The following is a 16,349-nucleotide window of genomic DNA, read 5'->3' as shown; positions in this document are numbered from 1 at the left end:
CATTGTACTCTATGATGGGTCTAATGAGGGACGAGTAGAGAGGCACTATAACCTCTTTATTTCTAGATGCAAACCCTTTAGTAATTAGATGGGCCACATAGAAGGATTTCCTAACTACTTTGGCAATATGATTGTCAAAGGAGAGATTACTATCTACCTGGGTCCCCAGATCTCTTATTACCTCTTCTGTATTAAGGGGGCTGCCACCTATATGGTAATTCGTGGGTGTTTTGCTTTTCCCAAACAGGATGACTATGCATTTTTTGGCATTTAGCTTGAGACCTTTACTTTGACACCAGGTGTCCGTCTCAGTAAGGCCCTTTTGGAGGATGTCCGTGTCAGCCAGAGAGTCAATTATGGCTCCCAGTTTGCAGTCATCAGCGAACTTGGTTAGCCATAGTCCTCCTGTGTTTGCCTGTACTTCTGAGAAGTATATGCTGAACAGTAGGGGTCCCAGGACCGAGCCTTGTGGGACACCAGTTGTGACTAGTTTAGAGTCGGACCTGGGGCCCGCTATTCCTACTGTGTGAATTCTGTCTGTAAGCCAGTTGGCAACCCATCTCGTGACGTAGGGTTTATGTTCAGGCTGGTGAGTTTTTCTGTAATACCCGAGTGGGGAATGGTGTTGAAAGCCTTGGCGAGGTCAAGGTAGACTGTATGAACCACCTTTTCCTCGTCTATGGCCTTGGTGACTGTCTCAAAGAAGTCAACCAAGTTTAGTAGGCATGATCTGCTCTTAACAAAGCCAAACCTGGTCAGGTCAAGTGTTTGGAGGTTCCCAATGTCTTTGTTAATGAGTTCTATGATGATGCGCTCCATAGCCTTGCAGACCAGGCTAGTCAGACTTGTGTGGCGATAGTTACCAGGGTCAGTTGCGGCCCCTCCCTTGTGGAGAGGAATAACCGTTGCTGTGCACCATTCTATGGGCACGTAGCCTGAGAAGAGACTGAGGTTGAACAGTGTGTTTAGGTGGGGAGTTAGTTTGTTCTGTAGTTCATGCAAGACGCAGCCTGGGACACCATCTGGTCCCATTGATGCTGTGTTTTGGCTTTTGAAAGGGCTGTTTTCACCTGTGCATCTGTGATTTTTGGGACACTACACCTTTCCAATATTGTTGTGGGCCCTTTTGGAGGTGAGAGGGGGTTGAGGTTTGCACTGAATCTATCTGCCAGGATGTTGGCAATATCAGTAGGTTCAGTATATTTTGTGCTATTTTGCACTAGTTCAGTGCATATCTGCGAGTTGCCACTTAGATTCTTAACATAGCTAAATAAGGCTTTGTGGTTATCTTCTGAATCCTTGGCTATTTTTTTTTTGAAGTTAGCCTTGGATGATTTCATGAGAGACCTCAGTTTCTTACTGATACTGACCAGGAATGTCTTTCCTTCTTGGGATTTGCTTTTTTTTCTGAACTAGTTTCCTCCTTCTATTGTATAACCTGTTTGTTGCAGGGGACCCCCAAACTGGCTTCCTTCTCTTAGAGGAGTGAGTCTTGGTTTTGCTAGGGATGGCATGATTCATGCATCCTTGTGGGTGCTCACAGAGTGCATTTGTAAAGGTTTCTGCATCTTGGGCAGCATTATCCTTTAGCGTGGGGGCTGTGAAACTTACCACCTCTGTCTTAAGTAAGGTGAAATTTGCTTTAGAAAAGTTTTTTACTGTGGTTTCCTTAGTTAGGGGTGGTGGTGGGGTGTGGACATCCAGACTGATTAGTTTATGGTCTGATCTAACCAGTGACGGGTTGACCTCTGGTGTGGAACACCAGTTGCCCATGTTGGTGATGACCCGGTCCAATATGTTTTCACCTCTGGTAGGGGAGTTTACCAGCTGATCCAGGACGTTTGGGTTGATGAATGCAAGGAAGCTCTGGGCCTCGGAATTGGTACTGTATGTTGTTGTAGAATGACTCCATCCTCTCCTGCAGGAAATATAGTGGAGGGGGCAACTGGGAGAGCAAAATGAATATGAAAAAGTTTAGATTCACGCTGTATCACTGAAAGGGCACCCCCTTTAAAATATCTTTGGAAGAACATCTACTGACAAAATTAAATTATTACTATGGTGTAACTTAGTATGTCAGCAAATGTAACAGAAAACTCTATTTGAGGCTTTTTTATTGTATTAGGTGCCAGCTTTCAGATTATCTCTAATACCTTGATATTAATCACATTTTATTTGTGCAAATTTAATTTATTGTTCATATTTGCTAATATTTTTTTTAATCTCTTATAGACATATCAAGCGTATGCACACACATCATTTATAACCAGAAAAATATTATGCTAAAGTCCAAATACTCAGAAATAAAGTAAAATCATTTAATAAGTAGTAGGGAATTCATCAGAAATCTACTTCTATTGAAACTAAAAAACAAGCTCTAGCTCCCAACAAACATCTAATAGAATACCTAAAAGCAGCAGCTGATGACATGGTTTTCAATGTATCCATACTGATAAACCAATTGATATCTAAGAGATATGCTTCATCCTTTTGAAAAAAAAATCCTATATAATACCAATCCACAAAGATGGCAGATCAACAGACTTTTCCAACTGTAGACCTATTACCATCTTATCGCCTCTGTCAAAAATGCTAGAAAAATGCATTGACTCACACAGTATGTGCTATATTAACTCTAGCAGCCTGTTCTGCAAAAGTCAGCATGGTTTTAGACCTCCCCATAGTACTACCGCTGTGCTCCACAACTTCACAAATGTCATACACCAACACAGGAGTGATGGCAAGCTGGCATCTTCTGAGATTTATCAAAGATATTTGACAGTGTATCCCTTCAACATCTTCTTACATCCCTTGTCTTCACCCGGCCCTCTTTCATGGTTCCATAGCTACCTGACTGACAGGCAGCATGGGGTCAAATTAAAGCAAAATTGTTCCCATTCCTATCACTCACTATTTGTGCTTTACAAGGACCAATATTAGGTTCCCAATTATTCAAAGGTTTTTATAAATATACTGCATACTAACTCCCATCTCACTACCATAGTTCAATATCAACCATAATAGTTGCAGCCCCATCCCTATCAACATTTCAGGACATCACCTAAAATTCTTCCACTGGCAATGAAACTTGACTTAAAGATGCAAATTTACTTTTCAGTCCTAAAAAACAAAACTCACGCTTTTCAATCTTAAACAATACCAAGATAAAACACAATCTTTTGAAATAGCCTCATACAATAACATAAAAAGGTGATACCAGAACCCAAACAAAACTTCTGTGTGTCCTAACTGGTAATAACCTGAAATTTCACCAGTACATATTGCAAGTCATTACAAAAACACACCAGAAATGCATCTTCTTCTATAAATCCAAAATCAACACTACCTTGCAGTTGATGTAAGACAAACACTAGCCTCTATCTACTTTCTTCCGTCTCTACTGTATGCCCCACCCATTCTTACAAACCTACAGACTACACTTAAACCTAAACCTTATGCCTGTTACAGTAAAGTAGCCATATTTACTGCCAAGCATACATATAGCACCATCACTGCAGAGATCTAAAATATGTAAACTGGCTTGAGATGCCCGACTATTTAACATACTCACAACCTGTTACTGCACACAATCTTATACATGCATCTGAAAAATGTCCAGCGTGAGAAGATACCCCTGCAACACTACTCCACAGATAGAAAGCTTCTCTCAACCAACAAATGCTTAACACTCACAATAATGTCTCAGAACTCAACAGGTGATTCACTATACTCTCGTTATGTGTCCAAACTCTGGAATACCATCCCAACATACCTAAAATGGACTGTGAAACTTTTTGCCTTCATGTCTTTACTAAAACAACACCTAAACCACATGTGGTCATGCACATGCTGTTCACCTGGGTAACTCCATTTTCCTTTGTCATGTCTTACCCTGTACACCTTGATAACCTCTCTCCCCTTCTACACAACCATCCTTTCTACCAGTCCTCCTCAGTTACCTTCCCACCTTAATCCCCACACTGCATTTCAGTTTCTTTCTGATCTCACTGTGATCATCTCCTTTACATACTGTTCGCCACTCTCTTATATCCAGGTTCTGTGTTAGCATGTACCTTAGGATTTTTACTCCTGCTCTCCTTGACACATCACCTTTATAATGCCTCTCTCCCTTTCCTAGCTTTAACTATTATCTACTTTTTTTATTTATTTATTCATGCATTGATTTATTTATTGATATTTGATTACCAGGAAAGTCTGACTGGGTAGATGCCCATTTTCAATGGAGGACCATGGAGAAAAGTATTACAAAAACATTTGAAGAACAATAATTTTACAATCTTCAAAAATAATAATACAAAACATCTACAGCTTAAATAATCATTCCAAATTAGACATAATGTGAAAACATACAACTGATATGATAATGAATTAATATTTAAAGAAATTTTAGCCACTTTTATAGATAAACTAAAGATATAATTCAACATAAATTGCAATATGAAGTGAGAGAAAAACAGGGTTATGACATATTTAGAAATAGAAGCAGGGGAGATAAAAATGGAAGTGAGTGAAGAAGGGAGAGCAAGGAGGTATAAAGTATGAATAGTTAAGTGTTCATATTTAGGGATATAGTTCATCCTGGGGTTGAGCAACAATAGAGCCACATTTTGGCTGGGAAGTCTTTCAAAATGATTGTAAACGACTGGAGGAAGGCTCTTGACCTTATATATACAGATTAGGAGTTCCAAGCCTTAGCAACATGGTATGAGTACAGACCATGCATAGCAGATTTCATAGGTTTGTGGACAGAGACGTTTTTGATCATTGGATCATAATTACTGACTGGGAACATAATTGTGTAGAATGTTATTTAGTGGTAGAAAGGCAGACATGCCAAATAATTTTATTATTTGCATATGTTGCCTGATATGGTAGTTCTAATCAATTTAGACTTTTTAGTGCTACACAGGTGTAGTTTCTGAAACAGGTATTTGCTTCAAGCATTATTCAAGTTTTAATTTTGTGATGCCTGGAGATTAGTAAGGATGGGAGCACCATAAAGTAGTGAGGGTAGGAGTTAAGTAGAGGCAAATGATTGCTTCACATACCTTTCCTCAATTTTATTTATTCCTTACATCTATACTGTAAGCCTCCCTACTCATTTTTTATAAGTTGTATCTAATGTCCGCTCATCACATATATTGAATGTGAGGTATTTGCATGCCTAATGTCATCACAGAAAAAATACCTGTTTTATTTTTGCATAGTGTCATTACAGAACAACTATCCTTTGACACCTAGGTATCTTGGGAATTATTTGTGTAATGTTTCTTTTTGTTTTGACTTACGTATCTTAAATGTACAAATAACCAGAGCAAGCTGCTGTAAACGCCAATAACTAGTCCACCGGGTGAAATAAGAAAAGATTTATTAAATCCACAAATAGATGAGCGCTTTCGTCATACAGACTTCAACAGATCTACAAACCATTAAAATTACATGCCATTTATAGCTAAAACAATAAACATGTGACATTACAGCTCATGAATATTAAATAAATGAAAACCAATACTTATGACATATACCCTAAACTTTTAAGAATAACTTGAAATCTAACATGACTTTTAAAAAAAATATATATATAAAAAAAATTATATATATAAAAATGTTAGTGACTCAAAGAACACTAGCTCTATGTCTGAGTTCAGGTTTGATGCTAATGGCCTCATTCAAACCTGGGAATGCTGCTGCATTTAATTTAAACTGCCATTTAGACTCAGCCTTTAACAATTTGTTTTTCCAATCACCCCCTCGAGGGTCCACCTTCACAATCTCCAAAATTCCAAAAGTAAAACTATGAGTAGGATTAGCAGTAATATGTTTACTTAATGCATTATTTTCATCTTTTTTCAAAATGCAATAGCAGTGTTCATAGATCCTACAATTTAGTTTTCTTTCTGTTTTGCCCACATAATAACATGGGCAAGCCTTACATGTAGCTAAGTACACCAAACCAGTGGAAATGCATGAACCAAAGGCTAGTTTAATAGATATGTCAAGGGGAGATAGTGTAAATTGTGCCTTTTCATTGATATAGGAACATTGTTCACAACACCCGCACTTGAGAGTCCCTATTTTAGTGGAATGAGGACGTTCCTTCTTATGATCTAACATAAATTTTAAATTATTATCTACTTTATAAGTAAAACAAGGCTCCGGACCTATGAACTTGAAAAGTTCATGATTACATTTGAGCATGTACCAATTATTGGAAATGATTTTCTTCACTTCCTTAGCAGTTTCTCCATAAGTTATAACCATTGCTTGTGAGAAATCTTTATTTACAGTTAAACTAGTATCAGATGCTTCAAGTCCCAAACCTAATAATGGCATATACCTAACATTCCATAGTGCCAAAACATCATCCCGAATATTATTTACAAAGTCCAGGGGGTATCCCCTATCTAAAAACATATGTGTGACTTTTTTTATTTCTTTTTCCACAATATCTAACTCCGAACACATTCTTACTACCCTCACCATCTGACCCTTGACTATATTTCTTTTAACATGTGGCGGGTGGTTGCTAGAAAATTCCAAATAATCATTTGAGAAAGTAGATTTTCTAAAAACACTAGATATAAAATAATTCTTAGTATAATCCTTGGTTATATTAACATCCAAAAAATGTATTTCATCTTTGTTACCATTCCCTGTAAACTTGAAATAAATACATATATTATTAATATATTCCAAGAAGGCATAAAAATATTTAACATCATTCCACAAGATAAATAAATCATCTAAAAACCTAAAATACAGCAACCATTCTTGGTTGAAGGGAGAGGTGAAAATAAATTGTTTTTCCCATTCATGCAACACTAAATTTGCAAATATAGGGGTGCAACTATTACCCATTGCCACCCCTTGAATCTGTTTATAAAATTCACCCTCAAAAGTAAAAAAATTATTTTTTAAAATGATTTCCATCAAATCAGTGATAAAATTTATCATCTTGCCGCTTAGATTACTTTGCCTGATTAAAACATCATTAAAAAACTGTAAACCTATTGCATAAGGTATGGAGGTAAACAAATCTACTACGTCAATGGTGGAAAAATAACAGTCCTTCACAAAAAAATCCTTTCTTAGTTGTCTTAAAAAATCCCAAGAATCTTTTAAAATATATTCTACAGGGGTGACAGAGTGTTTTATAATTCGATCAATAAAACCCCCTAAGGAATTTGTTATACTGTTTTTGCCAGAAATGATCAATCTATACGGTGGATCCTGTATATTTTTATGGGTTTTCGGAATCCCAAAACATACTGGGATAGTAGGGTGTTCTACCTGTAAGAAGTTATACACTTCCTCATTAATGACCCCCTGTAACAGGGCATCCTCCAAAAAACATTTGATCTTCCTATAACAAATATTTATTTCATTTCTGGAAATAATTTCATATTTATTAGAATCTGTTAATATACTAGTGATCTTATTGTTATAATCCACATTGTTCACAATAGCCATACCTCCACCCTTATCAGGTTTCATAAATCTAACTTCCCCATTGTTCCTGAGTTTGTGCAATAATTCCTTTTCTTCCAAGGTTAAATTGTGCTTTCTATAGATATGTTCATGTAGTGTTTTAAAAATCTCTTGTTCAGTTACTTTCTCAAATGTGTGTAGTAAGGGTAAAAGAGGTGGGTTCCAACAACTTTTTTTATATATAATAGAGTTGGAATTATCAAACTCTTTTTGATTATCTTTAAATATACATTTAAAATTTAATTTTCTAACAAATAACCTAAAATCTGTGAGGATATTACTGATATCCGCTCTTTTGGATGGAACAAATTTAAGGCCCTTCATTAAAAGATGAAACAGGTTCTTACTCTACTTACCTCCTACCCTCACTACTATCCCCGAAGGGGATAATATCTCTACACTCGAACTTATCCTTTCCTGGCTATCCAGTAACATTAGTAATGAAACCATAATCCTTGGAGACGTAAACATTAACTGGGCCCTTATCCAGGCTCCTACAAACACCACTAACATCAACCTCTACAATTTCTCACAACTGATCACTTTGGTAACTCACCCAGCCAAAACCCCCTCCAATGGGAGTATATTGGATTGGATTCTAGTCTCCCATCCTCACTATTTCACCAACAGTGGCACTCTTGGTCACTTGGTGACCACTTAACCACCTTTACCCACCGGCTTCCCACTATCCTTCAATGAACCCATAACTTTATTACTATCCGTGACCAAAAAAACTTCAACCCAATAACCTTTTCAAACTCACTACAAGCACTTAATTGGAATTGTCTAAAAACATTACCTCTAGACAATGCAGTCTCATACTTCAACTCAACATTCTTAAAATTACTTGACTCCCAAGCTCCCTTACGGACAAAGAGAATAAAAACTAAATCAGCCCCATGGCTCTCCAAAACTACTCTTTCCACCATGAGACAGAGAGACAAAGTCTGGGCACGCTACCAAAAACATAAGGCAACTCCACTCCTTAACGAATACAAAATGCTCCGAAATAAAGTAAAAAAACTCATCACTTTCGATCGACAAAACTATTTCTCTACACTCCAAAGCCATAACAAAAACAACCCTCAAAAATTCTGGAAAGGGATCTCCACTCTCCTCCATCCCAGCAAACCAGATACTCCTACCCCAGACCCAAATTCTCCAGAACTTGATTTAGCCGCCCAATTTAATTCCTTCTTTATTGACTCTATTTCCAAACTGACCTCCTCATTCTCCATCTCCTCCCTATCATCCAATACCCCCTCACCCACCCCCATAGTCTCTACATCTACACCCTACTCCCCACCCACTAATTCCACTACCCCCTCTTCTACACAAATTCTTTCCTCATCAACACCACCCCATAATTCCACCCCCCCTGACTGCTCTCTCTTCTCTTTAAATCCCATATCTACATCTACTATTAAGAAACTCCTTCAGAAATTGAAACCATGTACCAATGCTCCTGACAATATCCCTTCTTACTTTCTTAGTATAGCTGCTGAAAATCTTGCCTACCCCATTAGCATCTTAATCAACCACTCCCTACAAGAAGGCACAGTTCCCCAAATTTGGAAACAAGCCTTTATTATACCATTACACAAAGGTGGTAACAATAATAACATTACTAATTTCCGTCCCATAGCCATCCTGTCCCCCATTTCAAAAATCCTTGAAAAATGTGTGCAACTTCAACTCCTTCCTCACCTCCTAGACAACAATCTTATAACTCCCACACAGCATGGTTTCAGACCTAATCATAGCACCATGACTGCCCTTCTCTCCTTCCTTGAAATCGTAAATAAAGCCTGCGACTCTGGACAAATTGTTTCCACCTTACTCCTTGATCTTTCCAAAGCCTTCGATACTATCTCACACAGCCTGCTCTTAACTAAACTCTCCAAACTCTACCTATCCTCCTCCTCTTTGAACTGGTCCTCTAGCTGTCTATCTAACAGAAATCAAGCTATAAAATGGAAAAAAGCCACTTCCTCTTTCCTTAGTACCCCTACCGGAGTTCCACAAGGCTCCATACTGGGTCCTCTGGTCTTCAATATCTTTATTAACGACTTCCACAAATCAATCCCTTTCTCTAGCATCATCCAATATGCAGATGATTCTACTATCATCTGCTCTGCCTCTTCTATCACTACACTACAAAAACTTACTCAAGATGCCTTCTCTTCCAAAGAGCAATGGATGCTAAGCAATCATCTAGCTCTCAATGCTACCAAGACCAAACTAATGTTATTTACTCCCTCCAAAGTCACTCCTCCCAACATGAACTCATTCTTAATTACTAGTCAAAACAACTCACCTCTCGAAATAGTGTCAGAGACCAAACTACTTGGGGTCCATATCGACAACCAACTTAAATTTAACTCCCACCTACAAAAAAAACATCAAAAAAACACATCAAAAACTTGGCATGCTGTATAGACAGAATGCCTACCTCACATCCACCACTAATATCACTCTCTCTATTTCCTTCCTTATCCCCTCCCTTCTCTATGGTGCCCCACTACTAACTAATCTTCAGTCCTTGTTAAAAAAACAGCTTACCTCTTGCTATAACAAAATTGCAAAATTCGCCACCAGCCATAAGTCTTCCACTCACCACTGTCTCTCCCTCCATAAACTAAAATGGCTAGAACTTCCCAATCAACTAACTTACACTCAACTAACTCTAGCCCATAAGCTTATTCTAAACCCCTCCAACTGTCCCTCCCTTTCCTCTGCCTTTAAAGTGCACCTACCTAACAGAGTTCTAAGGTCTAATAATCAAAATCTACTAGAAGTGCATAAACCTACTCATCCCCCAGGCAAAAACCTTCTTTCCTTCAGTCTTGCTCGCCTCTGGAACTCCCTACCACCAAACATCTGCACTACCTCTAACCACTCTTCCTTCAAGAAGTCTCTTTTCTTACACCTAGCATCACAGTGGGAATGCTCTTGCACCCACCCCACATAACCAACTCTACTTAATGTCCTTTAATATCATAACCTACTTTATTTAGCTACTATGTTTGTTCTCTAATCTGTATTTATGTTTTGCATTGTTCATTTGCTAGTATGTTTTTTTACTTTTATTCTGCCTACATTGTATTAATAACTTTCTGTACCTAGATTGTTACTGTCAAATGTTAATGTACATTTATTTTTTGGAGCTTTTCTCCCCGGGACTCCATTGAAAACGGGTTCTTTAAGGCCCAATGGACTATCCTGGTAAACCAACTGCAATCAATAAATAAATAAATAAATAAATACTAATAGGAAACTCTGCATAATTAAAAATTCTAAACCCTTTATAAACGGAAATTATTTCATCTACCACCTTAATGTCATCACAATCAACATTAGTTACTGGTAACTGTTCTTCCTCCGAAAGGATGTGTTTCTGTATCTGGGCCTTACTGCCCCTTCCCCTCTTTGGCCTAAAAAAACATTTTCTTGCCTACCTACATTCCTATTCATTAGCCTTTCGGATCTTCTTAGTGGTGGGAATTCAGAGTCGTAATTATTTCCCCCAACACTAAAATTACCAGTCTCTCTTACCTCATGTACAGGACTCTGGTTAACATTGGTATCAGGCCCTAAATAAGCTTTGGGAAAAGTATATGCAATATCATTTTTATATTCAAATTCATCACGTGATAACTTTTTCTTTTTTCTAAAAATATTATTGCTTAATTCATTTTCCACTTTATCAAATATTATATTATATCTAAAAGCATATTGATTAAAATAAGCATCATCCATAATATTTCTATTTAATTCCATCCACCTCATTCAATAATACAGTAATCCTTTTGTTATTAATTCAATTCCATGACGGTCAAACATTAATAACAACTCCTTACATTCATTAGGGACCCTTTTACAGTTAATGCACTCATTTAAATATGAGTTATCACACTGAAGTGCTCTAATTTTGTTCATTTTGTTCTCGAGGGTTACTAACAGAGCATCTTACCCATTAAAAACTGAAAATAGATCCAGTTTATAGTGGGGTATTCTGCTGTCTGCCTAATATTTCCAGAATCTGCACTATCTATAATATTGCAAAATCCAGGATTTCTGCTCATGTCGGGCCACATACTCCCATTTTTTTGTTGTTTTTGTTCTTCACAGTTCTCTTAATGGCCTTAATTTTGAGTGTAGATGGTAAGTCTGTATATGGAAGAAATTCTCCCAAACTTCTTTCTCTTCAATGTGGCTGTATTCTTAAAGACTTTTCAATATCTTCTGTGTTATTCATGTGTCTGTCACCATAGTGACTTGAATCAGTGGTTAGTCATTATGCTAAAATCTCCACCAATTTTGTCAGGAAATTTTCTGAAGTTATCCATTTGCAAAACATATGAATGAAGTGTTTTATACAGGGAAGTCCCACTATTAAATTATTTTTACTTTTAAATAAGTTTGGAATGCCATGGTCGATATGCTTGCAGTCAGACATTCTGAGTACCACATACATATCACTTCTCTTTGTTTTTCATTGTATTGGACAATGTGCTTCTTCAGAGACAAGTTTATGTTTCAGTAAGTACAGAGTCATGTTTGCTCTTCTTTCAACTAACAGGCTAAACCAACAGTTTGAATAGCTAAGGCTTTTATCTCAAAGTAACAAAGCACACGGTTTGATTCTGACCTCTAGTTATTGGCTAGGCTTGTAACAGTCTGCAGACTGACTGCCTCGTACTTATGTATGAACCTATGAAAACATGGCTCTAAGTCTGACCTGTAGAGTAAATAATTTTGAAACCAACAAAAGTAATGTAAATATCAGCTGGAAGTTGAAAGCAATGGTGGTGCTTATTCGTTTAAATGTAGAGTGCATCTTGTCAGGAGCACAGCGAGATAAATACCACACATGCAGTGGTAGCAAGAAGGGATTTGGAACGCTATAGTTGGTTAATAGCATCAAGTTTAAGTTAAACTGTGTTATGCAGTGATGACTGAATTAATTTTACTTATGGATAGTGTCAAATGGTTGATCAACTAAGTCTGCATTTCTTTAGGAAGAGAAGACTGCACTGGTCTGGTCTATCATTTTTTTTCAGTAGACAATGAGAGAATACAGGAGCAGGCCTGCAAAAATAGAGATGACCAGGACAGACAACAAACTGTAACTTGCACAACTGAAAAGTAAATGAGAGTAAACAAAAACATCCCTTATGTGATATCTGGTAATTAAGAATTTACCATGGTTCTACTTTTGCTCAAATTTCTATATTCAGAGCAGGGTTGCCATGTTTTCAAGTGTCCAAAGTGGGACATTTTTATGAAAATGTGAGATTTTGCAAGATAAACTATACCAACAACTAGTACCAAGGACTGGACTTAACAGTTCCCCAAAATAAAAGTTCACTCTTGTGAGATGTTCTATTGTTTCATGTTATATTATGATGCCTTAGGTACTGAAAAGGTACTGGGAACTTAGGAAATAATTTTTCTAAAATCTCAGGATGTATGGTATTTTTCATTATGTTTCACAGTGCACAACTTCCTAAATAGGGACTATCCTGCATAAACGCAAACTTGTGGTAATCTTAATGTTACACTGACATAAAAGAATACAGCCTAACTGTGTAGCAGAATTTCTCATGCATCTCCTGATAAAAATATTCACATATACGCAGGCATGCACACAATTTATTATAAACAAATCCACAATGAGTACTACGTACTATCTATAGGTGCTCACTATCATTATTGCTACCACACTGATGCATTTGCGCAAACAAATATAAAGTTGTTATGCTGCATTAGTAATATTTATTTTGACTTGTACAGAAAAAAATGCTCTGTAGATATGTTTGTTCTGATCTAGAGCACTTTGTATTATATGGAGCACCGCAATTAAACTCCAAAATAGGTGAAAAGACAGTCTTGTTTAGCCCCTTTTTGATGTTAAGAAGATGTTTAACAATTTTAGAAAATGAGCTGAACTCACAGACAACACCCTGTTGAAAAACAGATGTTCCCCAACAGGGTATTAATGTACAAGGAGAGCTCCATAAAACTGCATTGAAGCATAGAATGACAAAAAAAATGCCTGCCATCTTGTTTACGTTCACTAAAAGTGGCAGTTCAAATAGTGAAGAAAAAAATTAAATAAAAAGAAAACTAAACAAATGACCCTACTAAAAAAGTAACTGCAGAACAGTTAAAATGACTGGCCATTTTGCTTTCCCTTCATTCAACATGACTTAAAAAGCTGTGTTTTGTGTGTGTGTGTGTGTGTGTGTGTGTGTGTGTGTGTGTGTGTGTGAGAGAGAGAGAGAGAGACAGGGGAGAGAGAGAGAGAGAGAGAGAGAGAGAGAGAGAGAGAGAACAGGGAATGAGAGAGAATCTACTTCTCAAATTTCTGAACAAAGCTAACAATAACGGAGGCAAAGACAAAAAATCTAAGACAATTTTTAAATATTACCCTAATTCACTTAAGCATGCTTTTTCTGATCATTAAGATGTATGAATGTATAATCACTACATTTATTGATTAACTGTAGTCCTCAGAGGTTTACAAGAAAATCAAACATTTTTAAGGGCTAGAGCATGGATATCATCAGTGTTTACCTCTTGATCTTTGTTCTCAAGATGAGAGTCTTGACATGCAAGTCTTGAACACATAACATCCAGGTTATATCTGAGAATTCTAATCCTCTAGCTATCATACTCTCTCCACTATTTTAATAACAAATGCAAATTACTTACCTTAGAAATGTCTACCTTTTGTTTTGTTAGACTTTACAGTCAAGCATGCAATCAGGACAATCATCTTATTAAACAAACTTTTACACTTCATTAGTAGTTTTGCATACAATAGAAACACAAAAATGCAATTCCACCAGTTTAGAATCATTTTCAACTTATACTGGAGATGGTGCATTGCTGCTGAAAACACATATTGCAGCAAAGAAGTATTTTTTTTTTATTTTTTTCTGAAAAATAACCACTTTAACAGTTTATACCAACATTTTGAAGAGACCACCTCAACTGAGTAATAAGAGAATTGTATAGTGATCATGTATGGAATCTTTTAACATTTTTAGCAGATGAACTGCCAAAATCTACTAGATAGTTGTTGTCAACTTATGTGACTATGGTAGGCCATAACATGACAGAAAGAAGAATAAATCTTCAATGTTCATTTGTTCGGGTTAACATATGATACAGAGTTTGAGATGTTATGCAAATAGGATGCAATAAGATCAATTATACAAATATGAACAATTAATGTACATGTTGCATTAATTTCAAATTTCTTGGAAGTTGTGTCATCTGCATATGCATTCAGTTGCTGTACTGTGTAACTGCATTTCAGAAAGTTAGATGGAAATGGATCACTGCCGGACCCTCAGAGCATAAGGCAAAGCACAAAAAACAAAGAGGCTACATACTCACATCAATGTTGTTAAAAAAAACACAGTAGTGTTTGTATGTAATTTCCCTTAAAAGTGTTTACTATAACAGTCATAAATTTTGTCAGATAACATGTTAAAATTGTCTGTAGTTGTATGGAATGTTATGGTAACCAAGCTTTAAGAAATTAAGTAAGATATATAGCATATCATATATGCAATAAGAGTATTTCATCTCTTCCAGATAGAAGCCAGAAAGTTCAGCAATAATACAAACTCAACCTATTGCGTCTTCCTGGTCAACAAACCATATGCTATCACATGCTCAGTGGTGGCGTTCTACATCCCATTCTTCCTAATGATGATTGCCTACCACAGGATTTACGCCACAGCCAGGGAGCATGCTCGGCAAATTGGCATGCTTCAGAGGGCAGGTGCCTCCACAGATGCCAGGCAACAGCCAGATCAACACAGTACTCATCGGATGAAAACAGAGACCAAAGCTGCCAAAACACTCTGCATAATTATGGGATGTTTTTGCCTCTGTTGGGCACCATTTTTCATTACCAATGTGGTGGACCCTTTCATATACTACAGTGTGCCAGATCAAATCTGGACAGCTTTCCTGTGGCTTGGATACATCAACTCTGGTTTGAATCCCTTTCTCTATGCCTTTCTGAACAAATCCTTCAGACGTGCCTTCCTTATAATTCTGTGCTGCGGCAGTGAGAAGTACCGAAGGCCCTCCATTCTTGGACCAGCTGTCCCCTGTTCTACTGCTATTAACGGATCTACACATGTATTAAGGTAATGCCACCTTTGGTTTTCACACTATTGAGCCTAATTTTGTTTTGCTGAATTTACACAGTCTGGCTAATAGTAAAGTATATGGTTTATTTTCTTTTGACGGTTCCATGCCTTCAATTCACCTATGTCAGACTAGTATAGTAATTATTAATGTCTGCATATATTAGTGTTGAATACGACCAAATATTCACTTGCTTTTCAGACAGGAAAATATAAAGACGATGTGAGATAATGACATAGGAGTTCTTTCTAAATTTACTTTTTTCTGTGCATTAGATGAGCTGACTGGTCTTAACAATAATTTAAGGACTTAAAAAATCTTGATGAAATGCCTTTGAGAATGTGCAATTGTTTGCTTAGTTCATTATAATTTATACATGTGGGTGTAGCAATGGTCATTGTGCTTCTTCAAAAAACAGCTGCTGGAAAATAAAGATCAAGTTTGTCATGTCTCATTTTGTTGATGTTAAATGTTTTTAAATGAAGACAAGTGCCACTATATGAAGTTGGATCAATTGTTGTCACCAAGGTTGAGCCACAGAGACTGTAAGGATTTTTTTTTCTTTCTTTACTACTTTTATCTTTGAGTCTGTGTGACCTTGGCGGTAGTGTATTTAGAGATCAGGGTAATGGGGACAGTACCCGCACACTGAAGAGTCAGGACAGTAA

At 36.9% G+C, this 16,349-nt stretch overlaps 1 protein-coding gene across 1 annotated transcript in view; it reads left to right on the top strand.

Moving 5' to 3' along the window:
• The window catches only part of HTR4 (5-hydroxytryptamine receptor 4), a 3,476,249-nt gene that overhangs the window by 1,620,340 nt on the left and 1,839,560 nt on the right, over nt 1-16,349 (top strand). The window contains exon 6 of the mRNA XM_044069347.1: nt 15,118-15,680. Within this exon, the coding sequence (XP_043925282.1) occupies nt 15,118-15,680 (563 nt within the window). The remainder of the gene's footprint in view (nt 1-15,117; nt 15,681-16,349) is intronic.

The sequence above is a fragment of the Protopterus annectens genome, chromosome 4.part0, assembly GCF_019279795.1.
Source record: "Protopterus annectens isolate FY-2018-M chromosome 4.part0, PAN1.0, whole genome shotgun sequence".
NCBI classification, from domain to species: Eukaryota; Metazoa; Chordata; order Ceratodontiformes; family Protopteridae; genus Protopterus; species Protopterus annectens.
This window is presented reverse-complemented; position numbering and strand designations above follow the sequence as displayed.